General features: G+C 43.6%; 1 protein-coding gene across 1 annotated transcript in view; it reads right to left on the bottom strand.

Moving 5' to 3' along the window:
• Positions 1-24,882, bottom strand: part of LOC104625292 (vascular endothelial growth factor receptor kdr-like) — a 125,047-nt gene that overhangs the window by 68,430 nt on the left and 31,735 nt on the right. Inside the window, exons 5-10 of the mRNA XM_010292881.1 lie at positions 11,464-11,591; positions 7,091-7,250; positions 5,244-5,380; positions 3,357-3,516; positions 2,053-2,170; positions 72-247 (exon numbers count right to left, since the gene is read on the bottom strand). Coding sequence (XP_010291183.1) covers positions 72-247; positions 2,053-2,170; positions 3,357-3,516; positions 5,244-5,380; positions 7,091-7,250; positions 11,464-11,591 — 879 coding nt within the window. The remainder of the gene's footprint in view (positions 1-71; positions 248-2,052; positions 2,171-3,356; positions 3,517-5,243; positions 5,381-7,090; positions 7,251-11,463; positions 11,592-24,882) is intronic.

Raw genomic sequence — 24,882 nt, 5'->3', positions numbered from 1 at the left:
CTGGTAAACTAAGATCACACAAAAAATGAGAAAGAACCCGCTAGAAGTGATGAGAAACATCAAGTCCTTACCTGTCACTACCAGCTGCATGGTGAGGTTCTTATACAGGCCATACTTTGCATTGCTCAAGATGATGGTGTAGTTTCCAGCATGCTTTGGTCTCACATCTCTTATGCCCAGCCTGTACTTCATTGGATCCGGCTCATAGCAAGTATGGTTATCCTTGATCAGTTTGCCATCTTTGTACCTGTTTTGAAAGTCCCATCAAGGCTCGTCATGTGCGTGCATGCATGTTAGCCCTCAGAAAACCTGCTACCCAAATTAGGGATGGTAAAGAGTCATCCTTCAGAAGCAGCAAAGGAAACACTGATCTATAATCACTGCGTGAATTGGACATCTATTCCTTTTATCCTTCCACACTAGTGCTATGGGATGGCTTCACCCAACAAACAGGAAAAAGTTATTTTAATGGATCTGAATGTACAGTGTCTCTCTCATGCTCAACTATGGTCAGAAATGTACATCTAGATGCCCCCAAATTATGCTGGATGTGCAATACTAAGTGCAGGAAATCATGGGTTAGCCAAAATTGATGTCATCAGTTTTAAAACAAGATATTAATTAAGCAGAATTTCTTTCAATATGTATATATGACCATTTACTGTTTCTGAAAAAGCTCAAGTCTGTGACCTGGAGAATTTACAGTCAATAGGAAGATCAGTGAGGAACCCACAATCTTGAATCTTCACTAGCTAAGAGAAGGACAGCAGAGCCTGCACGAGCAGACTCCTCTTCACTGCCAATCCGATATGCAGATTTGGGTTAGGAATATGAAAGAGGCCGGACTTTGCCACCCACAGAGCTTTAGGCTTGGTGAAGAAGCTGGGGCACGTGTCCCACTGCCTGAGAATGCTGGAAACCTCCTTTACAGTCGTTTAAACAACCGAACTGAGAGACCTCCAACGTCAACAGCTGTAGCTTCGAACACACAGGGAAGGCAGCTCTGGTGGTCCCAGGCAGCCACCAAGTGGCTCCACGCTGAGCCCCGAGGACAAAGCCTTGGCAGAGAGCAGGGGGACGGTCCCCACTTCAACTCACAAAAACATTTTCATTTCCTAAATAACAGCAACAATTAAAAATGTCTCCTAGAAGCACTGATTTGACTGAACATTAGAGAATTTCATGTTATTTGACTGCTAAAAAAAATGCAGCAAGCTCATGCCTGACCAATACCTGTTGCTGACTGCCGGGCCGCTGGCGTGGCACCCAGCTGGCCAAGGGAAAGTGCACTGCGCAGGTGCTAACTCACCCAAGCCACCCTCTCTGCCAGGACAGGCAAACCCTCACCAGCTGTTGTACAGGCTTTCGTAAAGTTGAAGAAGTGTAAGGTGTTAGATTGGGGTTGTTGAAGACCCCCTGTAGAATGAAAAAGTAGCAAGAGAGAGGACAAAGGATGAAAGGGTAAAGGAAGAAATGAATGTCTTCTGGAGTTGCTTACTTGTTGCCCCTCCTATTAAGTTGATTCATTACAGTCCTGGTGGAGCCTTTAACGTGCTTTAACAATTCACTGCATTGTCTGCAAGGATCTGACATTGCTGGTGGTACAGGACTGGAGAAAATTACTTAAGTTATAAAGAGAAACAATTTCTTATGTTGAGAATGTGTCCTGCAGCTTTCTATTACGCACTGCCTCCTTGCAGACTGGCCACTGCTAATGGTGGTAAACTGGCAACCCTTCCTCAATAGCTGTCTACTTGAATCTTCCAAACAGCTCTGTGTCCAGGGTAAATGAAACCCCATTTTTGCTGTAGGGACCTTTTCTGTATGACTAGAAGAAAATAGCATGGGAAAGAGGTAGGGCTTGCCCAGCTTCACTGAGCATGTGTCAGCACACAAAGGAGTCACATCTCCTTAGCTGAACTGTGAGACCACAGCTATGAGCATTCCCGGCTTTCATCTTTTATCTGTGTGGTAACGAACAGCGAAAATTCTCGACAGGAGCCCAAAAGAAGGTCGCGTATTCCTGATTTTGCTCACGATGACGGTACTCACCAGGCGACGCTTGGACGAGGAAAGGCATCCACCTTTGCGGCTAGTTTCAGTAACTTGTGTCCTGATGTAATCTCGTAGTAAGGCCCTTTCTTATGCGAAACCGTAATGAAAGGTTTGTCTGGAAAGAGAAATGAACATGAGGACAAGTAATGCCAGATCTGCCACAGTACAGTGCTCACATCTTTGAGTTGCGTTGCGTCTGCCCTGGATTTGTTGCGATACAGATCTGCAGAAGCTGCAGACAACCAAATGGAATGACAAGCTGTTACCGCAGTTCCCCTGCAAAGCTCAGCCAAGGCCAGTAAGGTCTATCTCCAAATGAAGGACTTTATATTTATAAAGCAGAGAATATGCATCTGCATTGCCCCTGGAGCAGTGCGGAAAAATGCCTGAGGTATCTCTGGTCCGCGTGAATGCCAGCAGGCCAGACTTGCCAGGGCGTCAGCAACCACACTTGGTGCCAGCTTTTTCAAAACAGTTCAGCTCCCAGGTAATCCATACCCTCAGACATGACTCAGTCTTGAGCTCTTTAAAGTTTCTGTCCTGGTTTCAGCCAGGGTAGAGTTAATTTTCTTCACAGAAGCTAGTGTGAGGCTGTGTTTTGGATTTGGGATGAGAAAATGTTGATAACGTGCTGGTGTTTTGAGTTGTTGCTAAGTAGTTAAGGACAGTACAGCTTCTCGTGCTGGCCGGCCAGCGAGAAGGCTGGGGGTGCACGGGAAGCTGGGAGGGGACACAGCTGGGACAAAGGGATATTCCATACCATATGACGTCATGCTCAGTATATAAAGTTGGGATGAAGAAGAAGGAAGGGGTGGAGGGACGCTTGGAGTGATGGCGTCTGTCTTCCCAAGAAACCATTACGTGTGATGGAGCCCTGCTTCCCTGGAGATGGTTGGACACCTGCCTGCTCACGGGGAGCGGTGAATGAATGCCTTGCTTTGCTTTGCTTGCATGCGCGGCTTTTGCTTTACTGATTAAACTGTCTTTATCTGAAACTATGAATTTCCTCACTTTTACGCTTCCGATTCTCTCCCCCATCCCACCATGGGGGAGTGAGTGAGCGGCTGCGTGGGGCTTAGTTGCCGGCTGGGGCTAAACCACAACAGTTTCTTTGAAAACACAGTGCTGGGTGCTGACTCTCTCATAGATTGATTAGATGTTATAGATGATTAATGGTTGTTTTAACTAGTTGTCATTCTTCCTAATGCAATTTGCATATCAACAGATTTAATGATGTCGCGTTATTCTTTAAGCTTAACAACCTCGGTTCTTGGGTATTCTGGTTTAGCTGCAGAACTTACCATACACTGTAACTGTGACGTTGGCCTCCAGCCTTGTTACGTTGAATGTTTTGCATACATACAGGCCTCCGTCTTGCATGGTGACATTTTCAATTGTCAGGCTACTGCCAACTTTATACACCATGCCACTCTGGTCCATTGTTCTTGTAGGATAAGGGTGCTGGAAGTTAGAAAAAAGGGGGTCAAAAAGCAGCATAAACTGGATCATTTTGTTCATCCTTTCAAAGTCTGACAGTAAAGTGGTGATTCATATCAAAATTAGCATATCTCCCCATCACTGAAATAAATAATATAAAAGACGAATCAGCAGGAGGGGCTCTTGTCTGAGGATTCATTACCAAGTCTAATAGAGAGAGAAACAAAGTGGAACAGTGGCACTTCTCAACTGAAATCTGGGCAGGCAGGTAAATAAAGGGATGCAACACATCAGCCCTCCCCAGGGACCAAATCGCAGGGATCTCACTGCAAAACTGCCGTTGCCATCTGTAGAGTCAGACTTGGGCCCCGCAGGAGGGGCTCTTGTCTGAGGATTCATTACCAAGTCTAATAGAGAGAGAAACAAAGTGGAACAGTGGCACTTCTCAACTGAAATCTGGGCAGGCAGGTAAATAAAGGGATGCAACACATCAGCCCTCCCCAGGGACCAAATCGCAGGGATCTCACTGCAAAACTGCCGTTGCCATCTGTAGAGTCAGACTTGGGCCCCTTTTTTTTTTTTTTTTTTTTAATTTGGGGTTGTTTTTTTTTTTTTGGTCACAGTCAGTAATTTACTGTCTTAAAACCCTCCTGCTTTTTAAAAGAAATATATTATGACAGAAATATAATATATTATGACAGCCAAGTGCCAATGCAAATTCCTGAAGAATTTTAGAAAGCATTATCCCTTCTGATAGGATTTTTGATCCCAGAGATTTGGCCAAGAAATTTTGCATGTATAACGTTAGAAATCTAAGGAGTGTTCATAGAAAAACAATTTGCTTCCATCATATGGGGTACAAGAAACAAAATTCAGTAACACCATATTGCTTTCACTTCTATAAATTCTATGTTATATTTTGTGTAGTTTCTTCACCAAAACAAAATCGGACATTCTTTCTTTATGTAATCAAAATAAGTAAAGAAAAATGACAGGTTTTTTGGAATCACATTTTACACTTTTCCAAGAGGCGTAGACGCTTCTTTGAAATGTATATTTTGCTGAACTAAAAAGAAGAAAAAGCAATCGTTTTAATTTCGAGCATCAAATAGAACCATGAGTAGTAGCTCAGATAAATGAACTGATTTGGAAAATACCGCTTCTTCCCTCTGTTTTTCCTTAGAACTGAAAGGTTTTAGTACATCAAAGCAAATGCTCAGTCTCTTACATGTTTCTATTTCAAATTTGGCATTTTTGTATTGCATTCCACAGAAAGCTCAAGAACCTACACTGCGAATTTAAATTTCATTCTTTGGTGGAGATTTCAGCAGATAGATACAATGGGCTTTTGTTTCACTTTTTCCTACTTAATAAATGCCAAGATGGATGAGCAGATTGACAACTTGCAGCCTTCGTGGCTGCCTTTGAGACTTGCCACTGTGAGCCGGGATCAACAAACAGCCTGGAAGGAGACAGCTATTCTTCCCAACAAGACACGTACATACACTCCTGGCTTTTCTTGAAAGCCTATATTTAGCCTGAGATTTGCAGTTTAATTTGCAGGTTCAAGATGGTCAGGGTAAGTTCTAGATTCATTCAAACGAAAAATAGAATCAATTGTAGGCTTACGAATGCTTGGCTATATTACAGAATAAGTAGTAGTTCGGGTTTACTCAGCTCTGTGAACAGAACTTTCTTTTGGGTAGGGGGAGAGTGCATGAAAGCAGAATACAGAATTTTCATCAACTCACTCTCCCATTAGGACATGTCCATATGAGCTCAATCCGCCCATTGATGAAGGTTTCTGCTCTGCATTCCAAAGAGAGAGTTTCTCCAACCAGCAGTTTTTTGGGAGTTGCTTTCAGAGCCAGGTTCTGTACTCTGCCCTCTGAAATGAAAAAAGCAAACGTACAACCACACATCAATGGCATTTAAGATGGAATCCTCACCCTGATTGCCTCTCCAACATCTGCTCCTTTCACAGTGTCCAAAACATTTCACTGTCTTCTGTCATTCCTATGGAAATTGTTGGAAACGCCCACACAATGGAAACATTAGGGCAGTTGTAGAAATGCCTGAACCTAGGAAAGCTCTGAGGAAGGAATGAGAAGGAAGTGGGATGCATCTTACTAGGCTAATTGCTTTGCCATGGCTCTCATCTTCTACTCCGTATGTGGAAACTACCAAACCCCTATTGCTAGGACCACTGTCCCTTTCCCATCTACTAGTGTCAGCAAGAAGGCAGTATGGATGGGCAACCTGATCCAGCTGAGGATGTCCCTGCTTATTGCAGGGGGGTTGGACTAGATGACATTTAAAGGTCCTTTCCCACCCAAACTATTCTATGATTCTATCATTCTATAGTGTCAGCTGATCAAACTATGATCACACGTGGACACAGTAATTTATGAATTACTTTTCTTGCATTTGCCATGATGGCTCCAACCCTCACTCAGCAGCTCCACAGCCATTCTCAGAAAAAGCTTTCAAAAGTGACTCATCCTTTTCAGTGCCTCAACATTTGCATATCTGTGAGAGGATGAATTTCTGTAAAACACGAAACGTGTTTCTCTTGCCCTCTGATGACCAGCTACCTTTCCGGTCTGCAGAGGACCCCAAAAGCTTGGTCTTGTGTATTTATTGATGCCCACTTAAATATACCCACTCTGAAATAAGCCTGCATCGTGTTTATGGTGCCTTGTACCATACACACGTCTGACCACTGCACAGTAACGCATTATAGAGTAAGGCATTGCCTGTGTGCTTTTGGGCTAGACAGGGATGACCTAATGGCTTTTTTAGCTTTGCATTCATGATTCTACTAAAATATAATTACTCCAACAATGAAGAAAAAGAGAGAGAGAGAGATTTACAGGACTTTTATTTGGCTGCCATACAAATTTACAAGTTTGTTGTTTAAAGTTGAGTGCTAATTGTATAGAAGGATGCCATGATCTAATGGGAATAAGTCACAATAAACTCTCCTCTGTCAAAAACATAATATATGAGGAGAGAAAGAACATACATTGAAAACAAAGGAAAAAAAAAATCTAATTGGCTTCATATAAATTCCCAGCACCCAAAAATTTAATGTTTAGTTGCTTCAAATTCAGATTTTAATTCTGAGATGGAGTTCAACTGTAAAATAGAAGGGAAAGGGTATAGTAAGTCACCAAGAGAAACTACATTAAAAACCCAAAGATTTGAATTAACATGATCTTGTATGTTTAATGACCAGAAGCAAAAAGGAAGCTACTGTTTGGTTTATCCTAAACCAGCAGTTGTTTTAATGCTGATATAGCTCAATCTAAGCAAACAAAGCCTTTGGTGGGGTTTGAATAAAATACTCCTATTTTGTACCACCTCAACACTTGGCAATTTTTCAAAACCAGGAATGAATCAAATCCAAGTTCTATTGAATGGGAAAAAAGAAGAAGAAGAATGAGTTTGCTTTTAGCCTTCCAGCTTGGACTTGCTACAGATACATACCAATGAGATATATCAAATATAATTGAGCCTAACCAAGAAATAATACCCAGGAGCTTAGCTATGAAATAGAAACATTGCGGTCACTCCTTGTCGCACAGTAGTCACTCACCCAATCTCTGTGCTAGGTAATAGGAGGTGAACACGCTTCCATTGACATTTGCAGTGCATATGAGTACTCCAGAGTAAACAAAAGAATGAGAGGGGATGACAAATCCTCTTCTTGGGTCCCACACCATTCTCTTGAAGTTCATCTCTACAGAATAAGGATACTGAAAGAGAACAGACCGTTAGGAGGCTTGTGAGACATTCCCTTTCCCCTCAGACCATAGAGGCAGTCAGCCAAGGCTGTTCTGCTTTAGAGGCAGGGTAGATATTTGACCTTTCAGAGTGGTTGGTGGTCTCATTCCACACATATCTTAAGCAACATCAACATAAGCAAGTAGAAAATTCCTCCCTAAGGTATGACTGTCTTTCTTTGAAATCCAAAACTTGGCCATCATAACTGGGGCTTTTGATTCAGTAGCCCCGGTCCTCTCAGATCTTACCAACTGTAGGTCCCATTTCCCTCATCTCTTTACTGGAAATAATTATGTCTATCTTATATGAATTTTGTAAGGTAATCTTTTTGGAAGTGTTTAAGAAGAAAATTTGCTTCTCCTAATGCTACATGCAGCTACCAGGTGTTTTCCTGGGATCTCACGGTACTTAAAAAATATGTGTGAAGATAGACCCCCAAAAATAGGAATTATTCATGTCAGTAGCTCACCTGATGGCAGTCATCTGTAAGCTATGGTCTATGGCTAGTCATCAGATTCTCTCTATATCATAGGAAGGGATGAGACCCTTTCAAAGCAGCCTATTGATTTCCACTAGGCACTCAAGCAGCATGGATGACTTGAGATGGTAAATCACAGGATGGCAGAAATAAGGGGACTTTTTGTCCTACATTCATTAACACTTGTAATGTGCTGAGATTCTTGAAAAATCTGTAAGTATCTATAGTTCAGTATCTGTAAGTTCTGCTTATGAGGAAGAAGTGAGGATATAAAAGGCAAATATGGAAAACAAACTAGAGCAGAAATTAATTTAATAAGAATGAACCCTCTGTATACCCTTGGACAGCACCAATGTCAGGCAGGTTAGCTTTTGCTGGTGGGAATAATTAGTTTATTATGAAAAATTAGTTTTTTATTATTATTAACACACAGGGAAATCGTCTATTAGCTAGAGAAAATGCAATTTACTTTCCAAGCATTTTGAAAATCCTGGATTACAATGTACAAAAGAAATACGTGAAATTAAATGCAGACAAATCACTCAGGATTCTGTAAAAGATTACTGAAATTCACCCATTTCAGCCTATCTGCAGGCAGGTGAATGGAAGCACAGGCTGTAGGTCTGACTTTTCCAGCAGGACACAGGAAGGCTCGTTAGGACTGCGGGTGTGCTGCAGGAGCATTGAGGTCACTTTTGACTGAAAAATGAAGGGTTTGGGGAAACCTCAGTGTACCTACAGTTGCCACATGAAAACTAACTTTATTTCCACAGTGCTTCTCCCTTCTTCTTACCATATTCTGGCGAATTAACATTTTCCTTTTCAGAGCTACCTTTTAGCTTTTGGAGCTAACCAAGGGAAGAGCTGCACTAGGGACTGCAAGTGGGAATTTCTCCAATGATGTCAGAGTTTTGCTCTTATTCTTGCTGTTATGGAGCATGCAATTTATTTTTCTGTCTCCAAACAAACAGTAGTCTTGTATGGCAGTGTGGTTTAAATAGGATTCAGTTTAAATAATACTCTTGTTCCGAAAAAATTTCAGCTCCAGGCTTTGAGAGCTGATGCTCATACCTCCCATATGAATACATAGTTGATCAGGTTGGCATTGTTTTAGGTCGTCTGTTATTACATATTCAGTACAGATCAAAGACAAAGGAATTATGGCTGTGGGGCAGTGACGGCTTTCTTTTGGAACAGCGGTTCTCTTCTCAGGGTAGTAGGAAACACGGATTTCATGTAAATACTTTCAAAGTAATCAAGCTGTGGCATCTCTGTTCAGAATCATCAGGAAAATTCAGGAGAATCACAAAAAGACATCTGAAACCTGAGGCTTAATCGTGCTTTAACACCCATGAAGGTCAAAGCTGGAAGTGGCAAATGCACACTGAACCAGATCGGTGACTAAACAGATCTGACAAGACTGAAAATGCTTTTTTTTTGCCCAGAATTAAAATCATGTTAAGCAAAATTAAAAGTTTGAATCGTGCGTCTTAGCATGGGTTTATTAATAACAAAAATGATATGTAGAGTTAGTTGGGATCTGTTTAGTATTAGCAAGAGGTACCTTTCCCCATACATATTTAAAGGCCGGAGAGTGCAATGATTTTAAAGTATAATGGTAACATAAGGAACTTAATTTACGGTGGAAGAAAGTACATTTTCTACAAGAATAATAAAATGTGATAAAGTTGAACTTCATGGTTTGGCAGCTCTGCTCCCCGATGGCCAGGGGAAGGGGAAAGAAAAAATAACCCTACTCAGGAGGCTCTTTTCAACACTACACACATATTAAATGCCTTTATAAAATATTCAAAAATATATATTTAAACAGTCAAACAAAAAGCGTCAATTCTGCTTGAAGGAAATCACAGTGGCTTTCCTCCCTTTGAAGTTTGTTGTCTATTGGAGATTAAATTTGGAAGAAGAGGATGTTCTAAATTTGTCTGATCCCCTTATTCACCTCTCCTCCCCCATCCTTACCTCCACCCCTCTCCCACCCTGCTTCCTCTTTGCACAGGAAGCCGCCACCTCGGCTCCACACGGCGCTATGAAATTCCCAGACAGGGCAAAACAAGCGGTGACTTTCCGTAGATGGAGCCCAGGGCTGGCGGCTCCCGAAGCCAACGCACGCCTCCCGAAGCGCGTCCCCTTGAGTAGCTCACAGCCTCAGGAGGGTTCCTCTGGGGAGCGGCACTCAACATCTACAGCCCTGCCCCGCGGTCCAGCTCCTCTCCCTTGAGGGGGAAAAATCTTTTGGGGACAATTTTCTTTGCAATTCAAAAGGGAGATTTCTGTGGAAATTTCATTCCAGCAGCAGCTTGCAGCAAGGTAAAGGACTTCAGTTTGTGTTCGAAGAAATTACTGGGGGAGAATTTAGCTGACAAGCAGGGAGAGGAGGGCTGCCTATAAATGAGGGGATAAATGTCGAGGTCTGCTGGGTCGAGATTCCAAGGGCAGGTTTAGGCTCACGTGACTGTGCCAAAGTCAGCAGCAGTACTCCAGCAATGAATTTGGTTGAAGTAGGCTAAAATAAGATGGGGATGTTTCATTTTTATAGCCAAAGAGGAGAGGGTGATAACACTTACCCAGACTAAAGTGATAAGCTATAACTGGAGAGGAGTCTTATTCCTCGCCTTTTAATCCCTACTGACAAGACTTAAAAATAGAGATCTGCTAAAGCAATAAGGCCAGTGCTGTCCCTCTGCACGTCTACTGGAAATTTGCCATGGGTCTCAGCAGGAGCCGGAGCACTGTCTCAGGGCTCCGTGGTTTCATGTGCTTGTCTCCCAGGAGGAGACATCTAACACTAAGACTTCTAACTGCTAAGAGGAGCAGAGGTCCTCGGACCGCTCCACCGGCATGGCATCAGCCTGTCTGCGTATGCTCCGCTATCACACCATACCCAGCAGAGCGACCTCATCTCTCACAGCCCCTCCAGAACAGCTGTGGAGCAGGGCAGAGGCAGAGGACGGGCTCTCGCTCCCAGCAGGACAGCTCACGCAGTCAGCCTAGCAGGGGAATGGAACGACACAAAACCTCTTCGGTAAAAGGCAGGATTGGAGCCAGGAGACCTCTGTTCTGTTCCTCACTCTGCGATAGGCTTCTCTGCAGGGCAATTCTAAAGCCCTTTACAGGAGTGACTAGGTCTCCATTGACTGAGGAAGCCCCAGACCTTAAATCTCCTCTTCTGTTCTACCAAATGGCCTTGGCCTCCACAGACCATTCTGTAACTTTGACATTCAGATGTAACTGCTGCCGAAGGGATGGAATCTGTAGCTGTCTATTTCCAAGGCTGAAACCTGGTTTAGATTTATGAAATCAAGCAGAAATGGGCATCTGTTCTTGAGGAGGCACAAGGCATAAAAGAGATAAGCTTTCATGACGGTGGCTAATAGCCAGGTATTTTACAAAGAATTTTGAAGAAAAATAGTGTCTTGTCATCTATCTTTGACAATTTAGGGAGGAACATCAAGCCACAAGATGAGAAAAATATGTGATAAACTCAGCCCTAATCCCCAAAACACTCTTGTACACAGTTCAATAGTAATACATTGCAAGAGCAGGACTGTGCTTCTGGATTTTCAGTGTCTTTGCTATTTTTTTCCTGAAACTTACCCAACTTCATACATTTCATTTTGTATTTTTACCCCTTGCCTTGGCAGCCCAGACCTCTGAATTGATTGAATTTCTCTGAAACAATCACTTACCTGGGTAAGCTTAGGTTTGATATCTGGCGAGGTAACTCGGCAAGGGACAACAACTGTTTTCTTAGCATCTAAAATGTAGATTATTTCAGGGTGTTCTGGGTGAATCTCCACAAATGGATTTCTGTAGTCTGCAGGGAAAAGAACATTGATTTGCAAAACTGCTCCTTTACTGGTCAGTGCTCAGAAGAGCACTGTAACCTGAGTGGCTAATTGCCCACAGACAGCCCACTCTAGCGTGTGACAAGACACCCAGTCACATCTTGCCTGTTTGCAAATGCCAGCGTCATCTAGGGATTATAGCCAATGACCAAGAATGGGAACACTCCATTGCTAGCCCTATTCTACCAGTTTGTGGTGTAATCTTGTAACAACTCCTTTTCTTATCCATCCCCTGGCTGTAAAAATGAAGTTAATAAATCAGCTGCACAGGTCTTCACGGCACTTGAGGTAGTTCTTTCCCCAGTGCTCTGAATTTCTTTCATAGGTGATATTATATTGCAGCACTCCTGAATTCCACAGCAGTTAAGTGTTACAATAGGTTTACAGCAGTTAAGGTAAATCTACTGAAAGAAAAAAGCTTCTTTCTGTAAATGAGAATCTTTAGAATACTGCAGAAAGCACGCAAAAAAGGAACGTAGACCCACGACATTCAAAGCCAGGCAAGAATAATCTGTTTAACCGAACAGTGAAGTAACTTGGTCACACTCTTGGGGAACTGTGGGATTTTCTACAGATCTGCCACAATAAATCAGGCTGGATATACATGTACAATAGAAATAAATAAAAATCTGAGGCAGTTTAAGTTAAGAAAGCCTCTGCGTCTCATTCACTGATTTTTCATTGTATGAATACAATGACAGTCATCAGAAAATTAAAATAATGTTTGTGAAATCCTAAAAGCTTCAAGATTTTTCTAAAAAGCATTCTTTGACTTGATATTCTTATGGTATAAAGTTTCAAATACCATTCAGCTAATGCAATACCAACTACACCACGCAATGTAGGCAATCAACCGCTTTTGGTTCGGATTATACTGTTGACAAGAAAGGATGTACACCCTGTACAATAACCTCAACCTGCCTACCCCCTGCCTGGGACCTGCCTCCACATACTTAATTGTATTTCATCTACAAATGGCTTCACCTAAAGGATGGGAAATAGCTGACTTGAAAGGTTCATGAACAATCTAGGTTGCAAAAATGTTCTCTAAAGTTTTCTGTCAGTACTTTAAAAATGGATGTGCTATGAGGAAATTAAAATCAGTTTTCAAAACAATGCTTAACTACTCCCAAAGGGGCCAAATGGGTAATGTGTGCAGTCGACTGGGGCTGACACATCCACTACTATGGATCAGTAGGAGGCCTTCAACAATGGCCAAACACTTATGGGAAACACCTATAGTGTAGGCAACAGGTTCTCCTGTGTCATATAATGAGGGAAAGTATCTTCTTGCTGAAGATCATTAATGTACTTCCTGAACAACCCTTGTATCCTCGTGTCATATTTCCTGTCTAATTCCTGATGTAGTATTAATGGGTTTTTAATAGAGAAAAAAAATCAGTTACTTATTGCTTGGTGGATCTAGCCCCACAGTTCATCCAGAAATTGCCCAGAATGGGACATTTCTGTGCAAATACATGAAAAAGTCCATGCATTACTCAATCAAGATGGCAATGCTGCTTCTAGATCTTGGGGAGCCCTCCCACGCTCCACAGCCGAGAGGCAAGGAGAGCCAAGCCAGAGGTGGCCGCCGAGCCGGAGGAGCAGCTGCTCGGGCGGGCAGGGCTGGACGGGTGTCCACCGGGGCAACACACGGCTGCCGGTGCCAAACCCTGTCGCAGCAGTGCCGGCGTCTTTCCTGTCTTACAGCCCCTCTGTTTAGCACGCATTGCTCTGACTGCAGCACGGTGCAAAAGTATCTCCAATAAAGGCTGCGTATACCCTCATCTGTGATAAGACGCCCCTCAAACGCACAAATCAAAGCCACAGGCTGTGTTTAAGAGCCTGAACAGTGTGAACGTCTTGGTTTAGCACCAGTGTGTCAGGCCAGCTGGCCCCAATCCTTTCACCTAAATGCGTGCTCTCGTTTTACGTCTAAGGCTGTTGTGGCAGCTGTTCTGTGATTGAAGAAAGCCCCGGTCGCAGTGTGTTGGAGTAAAGCTATCTATTCATCCCATTAATCCTTGCATTACTGTGTCAGGCCACTCTCCCTCCTTCATCTGTTGGCAAAACTGGGAATGTTCTAAAATCTCCATGAAAAGATGGTAAAATATTTCTCTAACATTTTTAGCCAGTAAGGAAAAAATCCCTGTACATAGAGTTTTAAAAATTCCAAGTATCCCTTTCTGGGTGTTGGCCATTTTGGCCACTCCCAACAAAGAGCCTGAAATCGTGAAACCCTTGAGAATTTCTCCTTTCCCAGTACTCCATCCCTGGCAAACAGTCTTTTGCTTCAAATCAGTGGTGATCCATTTTTCAATTTAAAACATTGTGTTATAAGTGTTCATCCTTTGAACCCTAGCAGGGCGCTGTGTAGTCCATGCTGGAGGATCTGTAATTAAACAGTAGGTGAAGTGCTTATTTATGTTAATTTTTCTGGGTAAAAAGTGTTCTACATCTAAGTTACGTAACTCTGCTTATTGGTGAGCGGCTGAACAGTTTGAAGATGGAGTGTGAGATTTGGACTTGCTCTTCCGCAGCTCCACTGTCAAAGGCAAACGCAGAGTTGGTTTATCTCACTCGCTTTGTCTTTATTTCCCGACGACTGGTAACTCATCTGGGACCAGGTCATTCATTTGGGGATATCAATGTTCATTTCCTGGCTAATGACAACAGTCTTTGCTTGAGAAATGTCATGGAAATACGTAAGTGCTGTCACTTGGAATTAATCTTCAAAGAATTAGCTCGGTGCAGAGCTGGAGTTCCTTCACCCCACAACCCAAACCAGCTTCACCCAAGAAACCTGAATGGTGAATGGCAGGGACTGAGACAGGGGAGTGGGACTGTTTCAATAGTTTCATTTTAGCTCTGAGAACTGGAAATAGGATTCTTAGCAGACAAAAGGTACCGCAGGCTCATCGGGATGAAAGCAAATGTTGGTAGGAGCTCCTTGTGTGTATCAGAAAGGTCACACGTGTTGCAGTGGTGTTTCACAAAAGCACCTGGGTCACCGTGCAAGCACAAGAGGTGTGTGATTAATGTGGGGAGCTCTGACAAGAAGCTGATCAGTAGCACTGCACATGAGGCGGGAAAACAGAAGATAAAGACCAGAAATTTGGATGATGTCTATAATTTCTAGTAATGTTTTTTCATGTCAGCTTTTACTCCGTGCCATTGATTTATTCTGACTGTGTCGGTCTATAAAAAAACATGTACTTTGGAGAAAGGGCATTGCAAGAAACATTATGTAAGAGAGATTAATTAGAATAAAAAAATTAGACCTGTGTTCTCCCCACATTTAGGAAGCTTCAGATCACATCGGAACTTTCTGGTTAGGCAGGCACTGGTTCTAATCAAGCCTTGAGCTGAGAAACCTGATCTCTAGACCATAGCTTTGTAGCTTGTTCCAATCCCTAGAACTAATAGGAAATATTTATACTCAGTCCAGTATCTTATCCACTTTCCCAAACAGGTCTGCTAAATTCTTCTATTGAGTCACATTACAAAAATGTGTTTAGTATTTGTCCCTGAGCATTAGTGCTGCTTAATACCTCTGCAGTCTTGCTCTCCAGCTAAAAAATACTTGGAGGTATCAACTGTGATGATATTTTTATAGCCAATTTTAAAGCTTGTGCAAATGGTGAAAGGCCTTTCTACTTAAAAGAAGACCCTGGATTATTGAAAGAAGATCCTTGGATTATTTGTTATAGGAAAAAGTAGAGAAAGCAGGTTTTTGTGTATTTCCAACAAACACTGGGAGTGCAAAAAAGTGTCAGGGGAAGTGTATTCATGTCTTTTTTTAGTCCTATGTAGAAAAAGAGAGAAAAACTAACATGCCACGTGCCAGGGGACTAGGACAAGAATATAGGCCAAGAGGAAAGTTGCTGTGAAAAAAGGAGCTTCTTGATACCAAACTATTCACAAATCTGGATCAGATTTTGACTAATTGTTTTGACTGAAAAGGTGGGAACACTGAATTTAAAAATATTTCTGCCAGTGTTTTTAAAGGGAATTTCAGAATAGCACTGTTTGTTTAAAAAGTAACATAAATCAAACGAAGGCAGTTAAGCAGAAGTTAAATAATCCTAAAATGTCAGAAAATATTGAATTATGCAATGATTGAAATATCTTAGTCAAAACAGAGGAAAATTTCTCAAAAATATTTCCTGTTCAGGGAAAAAAATAATTATTTGACCCCATTCTCCTCCATCATCTCTCCCTACCTCCAAGACTGACCTCTACCAAATTTTCAGATTCACAGCAGGCCTAAAAATAATCTACTTTTTTCAGCTCTAAATAGGACAGATACTCGTCATGGTGGTACTAAACTACTGAAGAAGACCTAAATGGGAAGCATGAATTTACAGTGCATGTAACAGAAGCTATATTTCATTCCTAATTGATATTTAATAGCAGCCTGCACCTGAATTGCCATATGTCTTGCCAGTAGCTAGAATTACACTATCCCAGATCACAGGCTACAATCTGAACTGGAAGCCAAAATATATAAATCTAGCCTTCTACCGTCAGTATTTGAAATCTAGGTAGTGTTTTAAAATCACTGTGCAATTAACAACAGCAAAAGGCAGTTTCTGGGTTATAAAGATTGGGTTGGGAAAGGAGAGGATGGCTTGAACTGCAACGGATTGTTACAGTCTCCGGTAGATGTCAGGTCTCACGTGCATTATTCTGACTCTGTTTTGAAAAAAAGAGAAAAAGGGTTTATATTTTATGGGTCCTTCTCTTTCCTACAGCAAGTCAGGTTGCTTGGAGCCCTGGCAGTAAGCAGATGGCTGTAATTTGTGTTATCTCAGTGCTTTGTCCAGTTTATAGCCTTAGCCTAAAGAGAGTTCTCTGTCTACCAAAGGCCTCCCTTCCTCCCTGTTCCAATCTGCAACCCTGGAGCTCTTAAACGGGACAGGATAGCTGTGTGAGGTGGTGGAGCAGCTCCTGAAGTGAAGATGCTAATGTGTCAGCTACTTGGAGGGCCAAACTACTACAGTTCTGACAGGAGACCTTAAACACGAGCTTAGGGCTTTGGCCATCAGTGGAAAGTGGCCCTGGCATGGAAGCGAAAGGCAGTTGCAGGTGAAGGTCAAGCACTCACTAAATAACCCAGTGTGGCCACAGAGGCTTTTTTTTCTCCCTAACTGTGAAACTCTGTGCAAAAGAAAACACAATATCATCAAGTGCTAAAAAGTACCAGCACACAGAGCAACAGAGCAAACCTCCATGGGTCCTGCAGTCTGCTTCTGCTCCAACTCCACCGGCTCTAAAACCCCACGTAGGCAGGAGCAAGCGCGCTTACGCTTCCCACTTGCATTGGGAAGGAGATGCTCTGAGCAAGAGCGCTTTTCCAGGCAGCTGGACTGTTCACTGAGCAGATAAGCAAATGTAAAGTGGCTCAGCTTTGGATCTTAACAAAATGACAAAGTATAAATATTGAATAGGGAACTAATCAACTGCCAGCTGATACCTTTGTTATGGTTTGTGCAGACAAAAACCCAAATACTTCATGAAACTCCTAAGTAGTTCGGACTGTCTGTGGCGTGGAAAAATGATCTGCTGGAACATCGGGAGTGTCACTGCCAGCTTTGCAAACATATTCACCACCTTAGGTTAATCAGCAATCAGTTAACTCCTTGTAAAAAAGGCTCTCAGAGACAGAACTTCTTGAGACAAAAGGGACAGGGTCACTTTTCTTTAAAAATGATAATCTTAGCCTCAAGGAAGATCTCTAATTCCAGATGGTGTAAATCAATTGCACTCAACTATTGCAATTTGGAGAGCTGGGGCATGGGAAGTGCAGGTGTCGTCCTCTCTGCAGTAACCAGCACCGAACTCGGAGCGGAAGAATTCTCAGCAAAGAAACACTTCATGAAAATATGGTATTTCCCTGTAGCTTGGCACATCTGTTGCTCCTGAGTTGGGAAGGTAATATGCCCTGTGAATCTTACCCATAAAAAACACCCGTCAATTCCCATGGGATAATTAAAAAGGCTAATTTACTGTGGGCTGCAAAGCTCCTTACATGTGGAGAAAGACAGGAGCTGTAGCACGCTAGGGACCTCTCAGCTGCAGCACCGGCTCCAAGGCGAGGGACAGCCCCTTCCCTTGGGTCTCAGACTGGCTGGCTAGCTCTCCAGCTCAGTGGAAGTTTGCAGGAAACCGCAGCCAGGCCAGGGTGTTACTGTTTACCCTGCACGGCGCGGGAGGGAGCACGAACGGCCAAGCGAAGGAAGCAGAGGCAGCGGGACAGCCGAGGGGAAGGGGGCCTGCGCTCCGGCCGCAGCGACAGAGCCAGGCAGAAAAATCGAGCGTGCCGTACGCAAAAGCAACTCAAAGGTCAAGTGCCTACAAGAACGTTGTTTACCTTCAGGCAGTGAAGCCCTTCACGTTTAAATTCTCATTCTGTCTAGGTGGAGATTAATTGCTGCTTGAACTGAGCTTAGGGAGAGTCCCTTTTAACTCAGCGGTGTAATAGCAATTGCCCGGGGAACGCGCAGTTCCCCCTGCGAGTCTCCGCAGTGACAGCACGCAGACGGAGATACGGGACTCCTTCGCCTGGCAGTGACATCTGTTCTTTTGTTTAGCGTTATCTGTCATACAGGTACTACCCACCGGGAAGTGGTGGAGCTCTGTTGGTACGTCGTGCTCACTCGCCGTTTGAATCCCGCTCTCCAGAGGGCTCTCGGCCCTGTCCCACCAGCTGATGAAGCCGAGGGACTTGAAAGCCCCCAGCCTTGCACCCCGGCACTCAGCCTGTTGTAGACTCAGGCTCTCTCCTACAGCTCTTTACTTGGCAGCTTTGTATCACCTGCCTGCGTGTTTGAAACATCCTCCTGAGACACACACAGGATTTTGTACAGGCTTTTGGGTGCTTTTCATTTCTGTTCATGTTTCATACACTGTGATGGCAATTTGTCTCATGATATTTGTATCATATCTAAAGCTGTGGAGATAACATCACCTCCCCCTTCAGATATTATCCATCAGCCCACACAGATGATAAGCACTAAATGGCCTTTGAGGACAGTCATCCACGGCTGTTCATGTCTGTGAAATTCCTGAACATTCTTATTTTGCTTCTCACTTTGCTCCTGCTAAAGATAATTCTCTTCAACCTCACTATTTGTTTTCTTCATTCAGTCATACCTCAGCTGGGAAGCCTGTGCAGAGTTTCACAGGTTCTTTAAGTTCATGTTTTGACATAATCCCCATGAAGTTTGTCTTCATCAAGGTCAAAAACACTGAGAGGAGGTTTATAATCTCTTCTTTGCGTTATTAGGATCATTAGGAGTTAAGTGACACTTTGGTCAGAGTACTTTGGAAAGCTTTACAAGGAAATTGCCCAATCTGCTGTATTCCTCCTGGTAACCCATCAAAGCTTCTTCTAGGTACAGGAGTAACTTCTATAAAGTCACTTGTTTTGAAACTGGATCTTTGAAAATAAAGGACTTTTCAGTTTGGCAGACCAATGAAAAGAATTGGTTGTGGAATGTTTAGATTACACAGAAAACAGAATATTTTCTCTTTAGGCAAAACAAAAGTGACTGCAAAACCCCCAGAAGCCATTCTGAGTCAACATGAAGCATTCTGTTTTGGTCAAATGAAATACATTCTTCCCCCGGAGATTACTGTTAGAAACACAGGAATATTTAGAGAGAAAAATATTACTTTAAAAAGCGTTACTTCAAAAACTGTGGAAGCAAAATGCTTCTCATTGCCAAACAAATAAAAGCCAACAGGGAAAGATTTTGTTTTTTAAAAAAGCAAGTTTCCATATTTTGGCTGAAATTATGTTTCAAGCATCAGAAGAATTAATAAATTCTGACTCCCCACAACATTAGATTTTAGGCAGGCATAGACTTTGTAGAAAATATTCACCAGCTTTACCTGAAGTCCCATCATTAAGAACAGGTCTCCTACACTAGCTGCTGCCAGCCGCAGACCGTGGGTAAGGCTCAGCAATTAGCAATTACTGAGTGGATAAGAAGCGGGGGAAATGTGTGTGTGATTTTGGCTGTCAGGCTTTCATTTAGAAGTTCTTTATCAATGAGAAGGGGGGATCGCTACCTCTTCCTGCTGGGATGTCAAGTGCTGTCACTGACTTAGTGCCAGGAACTTACACTGCTCACTCATCGTATCTTACAAGGCTCCTCCACTTAAAAGTGACCCTTTAGGATATGATTTGAAGATACTGAATGTCTTGATTCAGAATTGAAAGCATCTTACTTTCCTTCTGCATCCAGCCCTTAATACTTGAGGAACAACAGAGAGGGCTCTGCACAGCGACATAGCCTATCTTCCCACGTCACGTGGCCCTAAACACTGTTAACGAGGATATGGTGCCAAACCCTTCCACCAGTCTGTGCGAGACAGCCAGCTTATCTACTGGGCTCCACACTGAGCAGACTGGACAGCATTTGCCTATCTCAGCTTGCTGAGTGTCTGGCAGCAAGTGTAGCTGTCTCAGTGTCTCCAGCGTGAAAGAAAGAAGAAATTCAGCTCCAACTCTGTTCTCACTGGTAATATCTTCTGGAAAGCAAGTCAAAGCCAAAGTTCAGGGCTGTCACCCTCACCCTGCATTTCTGCTTCTCACATGCAGATTATCTCTGTAAACTGTCAAGAGAATTAAGGAGGCAGAAATCGGCTTCAAAGAACATCAGAACCAAACTATGATCTCATGTGAGGGGTGCTTTCATGCACTTCTGTCCTCTTTAGATTTCTCTTGGTGGGGAAGGGATGAAGAAGATGGGGCTTCATATCTCCAGGGTGTACCGTTTGATAAAGAAGAGACTGTGGCAGTACTGGTACCACCTCTCCTCATTCTTTGCAATGGCAAGGGAGAGCTCATACCCTTCCTTGGGGATGCCTTGCTGCTGGAGCTGACAAGCAGTGAGTTGCATACTCTCACAGGACAAGCTGCTTGGACGCATCCCCCTTTTTCCTTCTGAATAGCCTTAACAGGACTCGTGCTCCCATATAAAAGTCCATCTTGCTTCAAATTTTCAGAATTTCCAGTTCTTGTGTTCTGGACTCCTACAGGACTGCGCTATGGCCCGAGCCTACAGTGCTGGTGCTTGATGGTATCCACAGGAACTTTAAAAGGAGCCAGAACTCAAATTCTCTGCAGGGGCATCTTGCAGTTACACTGTGTTCCTGCGATCATCAGTGCTGAAAACCAAGTGTATGGAAACAAAATTCTCCCTCAATCCTGCCACGTTCCTGACTCACGGTAACACTGAGATGGCGAAACACCAGCAGCTGAATTGCTCTGGGTGGGAAGACACTGTTAAAATATTCACCAACCTATGTGTTCAAAGAGTGAACCACACTAGGCACAAACAGGAATTGGTGATTCTACCCCAGTGTACCTGGACCCTTGTGGGGCAGCCAACGCTGATGCACTGGGCTCACATACACCGTTTTGGGCTCACATACGTTGTTTTGTGCCAATTACAGTATCTTGGTCAGAGGAGGTGGCCTGACCACCCATGTGTTTCTGAAGTAGTTATTTGAGAGCCAGCCCTATCTTGGACATAATTATTTCATGAAACAGAATAACAGCCCTGCTTTGCGTAAAAAATAATAGAGGATGTCTGTTGCTGGCCTGCTCGCCCCATGTCTGCGAGGAGGAGATTGTCTCCTTTAGCCCTACAGATCTGGCAAAGCAGTACTATTGGGGAGTGTGGATGGGAACCAAAGCACAGCTTGGAAACTTGGATGAACTCTTCTAGTCACTATTTGGCAAGATGTGACCAGTTCCATTTACCACAGTAATAACGTTGGACAAGTTGCTGATGGAAGGAAGCAAAACAGAATTGAGCTCGTGCTCCTTTCTACTGATGCATTGACAGAGTGGTACGAAAGGATGTAGCAAATCCCGTACCGCTACCAGCGTTTCAGCTGGTACAGCGAGCTCTTCCAGCTGACGCCCTGAGGACTATCTTACTTTGAGACAGCTGCTTTGCTGACAGTATTTCAACTAGCTGCGAGCTGCAAGTCCTGACTGCTGTCTAGGCTGGGGCCTGGGAGAGCCCTTTGGGAAGGTAGAGTGAATCTTTGCTTGATTTGTCCTTTTTTCCTCCTTCTCTAAGCCATGTTAAATTTTATATGTGCCCTAGGAAACATGGTAGAGAGGGCTCTCTATATTGTAACACAAAATAGACGGCCTGCCCTTTCCTTTGGCACAGGGATCCCAAAGGTTGAAATAAATGAGTGTGTTCCTCACAGGGAGGTATCCATTTGGCTGGGAAGGGTAACTGCAGGAGATAGATAGGCAGAAGCAAATGACATTGGCTAGCTGGCTTTGGCAGCGTTTGCGGTGGAAGTGCCATCCACGTGAGACTTTCTGACGTGGGCTCCTACGTGGGCAGATAGTTTGCGGTGAAGACTTGTCTTTACTGCTACAGGTCGAGAGCTGGCTCAGCAGAGACAGAACATTCTGTGGACTGAGGGTGGGCTTCCCCCGTGCACCCTGGTCTCTGACAGCAGCTGCGAGAGCGCTGCTTGGCTGCGCTTCCCGTTCAGCACTGCAGCACTGTGTTTGACCAGACGCTGCGTCTCGCTGCAGAGATTATCCCTCGGAGTTGCAATGAAGTTAAATTTAACACAGTTAAAAAACGCCCAGTGATTTCTGTTCCAGCCCTAAGCTACGTTATATTTTCAACAAGGAGATGGGCAACAGGAGAAGGGGGTCGTGTTGCTTTTTTAATTACGATCCTTGGGACTTGCAGCTGCAGCGGGAAGCAGAAAAGGCCTCGGGAACAATTATTCAGGATTAAGATCCTGAGTTCTCCCTCCAGACTGTCGGTGCACAGCTGAGGCATGGCGGCTGACCTTGCCGCCTTTGGGTCCCTTATGATCTGACTGATGTGCAGGGGTCACGGCTCAATTGCACCGCGGGGGAGAGCTGCTGAATGCCAGATTCTAACAGAGCTTAGAAACTCCACCAGGGAGGCTGTAAAAACAGAAGCAAGCACAGGAAATAATAGCCAATAAGCAGGGCTTCCGATACAATCATGTTCTCATTTCGGTGTCAAGCAGCAGGCCAGGAATGAAGGGAAAAAATACCATTCCCCTTCCTTTTTTGGCAATAATGGCTTGTAACCTCAGTGGAATCTCCAGCCTTCAGGGTCTGGATCAACATTTTCTCACTCCACCTGGCTCAGTCTCATAAACACCCTGCTGAGGACTAGCTCTCTCCACAAAATGTCCAAAGAGATGTCTTTTGGACCTCTCCCTGGTCTGGCAGTCACCGGGAGCTGTGAGTTTCTTCACTTTGAGACAACGGGTGGGTTTCTCAGTGATGCCCAGACACTGTCGGACCAACTTCCTTAAACAGGCGTGTTTAAATATCGAAGAAAATCATAAGTACGTTCTGAATACCTTGCTCAACACCACGATTTGTAGAGCACTCACTGAAGAACAGCTTTCTTGTCCCCAAAACAGCCTGCTGGCTTTCAACAAATATACACGGGAACTGAATGGGAGGAAGAGCATGCCCTGAGGACAGCATCCATGCTGAGGTATAAAGAGGTTCATTTCACGGGACCAAGCAGCTTCCTCAGACCAACAGGCCAGATCCCAGCGGGCGCTTGCAAGCTTACAGACCGCCCTGCTGTGGCAGAGCTCTGCTTTGGGGTGGGTGAGCCACTGGCTCGCGAGGACACGGACCAGAGGGGGCCCCACTGACTTGCCTTTCCCGCTACTGCACCCACGGAGTGCCTAGTACAACCTGGTTCATTTTCTAGCCACTTTTCCTTCAGTAACTTTTAAAGCACGGGAGTCTGAGTAAGAGCTTTTAGAGCAGGGAGGGCATGTCACGCTATTAAATTGCACCTGAGAGAGGACAATCTTGGAGGGTGATTTAGAGAAAACAGCCATGCAGCGCTGTTTTTCAGGGGAACCTTGGCACAGCAGTCTCAGACGAGCGAGAGGACATCCTGCGATTTTTTTAGATTAGCACTGTTCCAAGTGCATCGCCGGCAAGCATTTCATAACTTCATAACTTGAGACATTTTCCTAAGGAAAATGCTCAGGCGGTCCCAAAAGATCCATAACATTTCCTGCACGTGCTCCCGCCATAGAGTAATGAAGGGCTGAGTAACCAGCCAGGGCACTGAATCAGGATAGAGAATTGAGTTTTCAATGCACCGTTTCCTGAAGCGTAGGCATTGCGCTGGTAACAATCGTAGTCGTGGGGCATCTGAGCAGTGTGTAATGAGAAAAGGAAACAGCTCAGCACAAGAACTAGGGTGGATAAAGCGACCAGGCCTTAGAGTATCAAGAAAAAATCAGAAAAAGGAAATAGAAAGGGAGAAAAAAATGACTGCAGGAACTAAAAAGTAACACCAAAAAGCTACTTTCCGATAAGAGGAAGACTTGCTGGGAGAGCAGGATAAGGGCAGAAAGAGACTATTTTCAACAGACATAAAGAGACAGGAAAATGTCACCCACGTGAATCGGACAGGTGTGTTCACCTAGTAGTGCAGAAGTTGAATTTAGCTGTGTGGGTGTATCGCAGTCCCCTTGGGATGGAAGTTGCCCCTCGTGGTGGTTTCGCCATCATTAGCAATAGCATGAGACTACCAGAGCTGTCCAGCAAATACACGTGTTTTCTGTAAGTTTGCTAAACTATTCAAATAGTGTCAGACATTGCCACTCTAGCATTTGTTTTAGTAAGAGGATTCAAAGAATCACATTTTAGCATTTACTAGAAAAATGAAATTAATTAATTTTCATGAGCATTTGTGGGGAACTGAATAGTAAGCCTATTCAGCACCAATAGAGTTCATGTCATCCCCTATTCAAGACACTAAAAGTCAGCTCCTTTATCTGACTACTCACAATCTCAGCTTGGAACATCCAAGATGATTCAGTGGTTTAGTAATGCATTTGTCAATAGGTTTGAAAAAAAATCAGCATTTTTTGGGAATATTCTTCTAAAAAAGAATTCATATCAATGGAGTGGTTCTTCAGCATGTTATATTCACTTAATCACAGAGGACCATGCTCCTCTGCAGTTTCTGCTTCCATTTATTATTGGATATGAACTCAATGATTCTGACACGTGAGGGAGAGGAAGCTCAAAAATGATCTCAAATGAGCAATGGGCCATTTTTTACAATAAAATATGCATAATGCAGTCATCCAACTTTGCTAAGTATGTCTCTCAGATGTGAAGGACAAAGCAGTATACAAATCTGTATGAGGGAGAGGCATTACAAAGAATGTTGTTGGGGAGTTTCATGCCTG

Source organism: Phaethon lepturus, unplaced genomic scaffold (assembly GCF_000687285.1).
Source record: "Phaethon lepturus isolate BGI_N335 unplaced genomic scaffold, ASM68728v1 scaffold48288, whole genome shotgun sequence".
NCBI lineage: Eukaryota > Metazoa > Chordata > Aves > Phaethontiformes > Phaethontidae > Phaethon > Phaethon lepturus.
The sequence above is the reverse complement of the archived record's forward strand: the minus strand, read 5'-3'. Positions and strand labels throughout refer to the sequence as shown.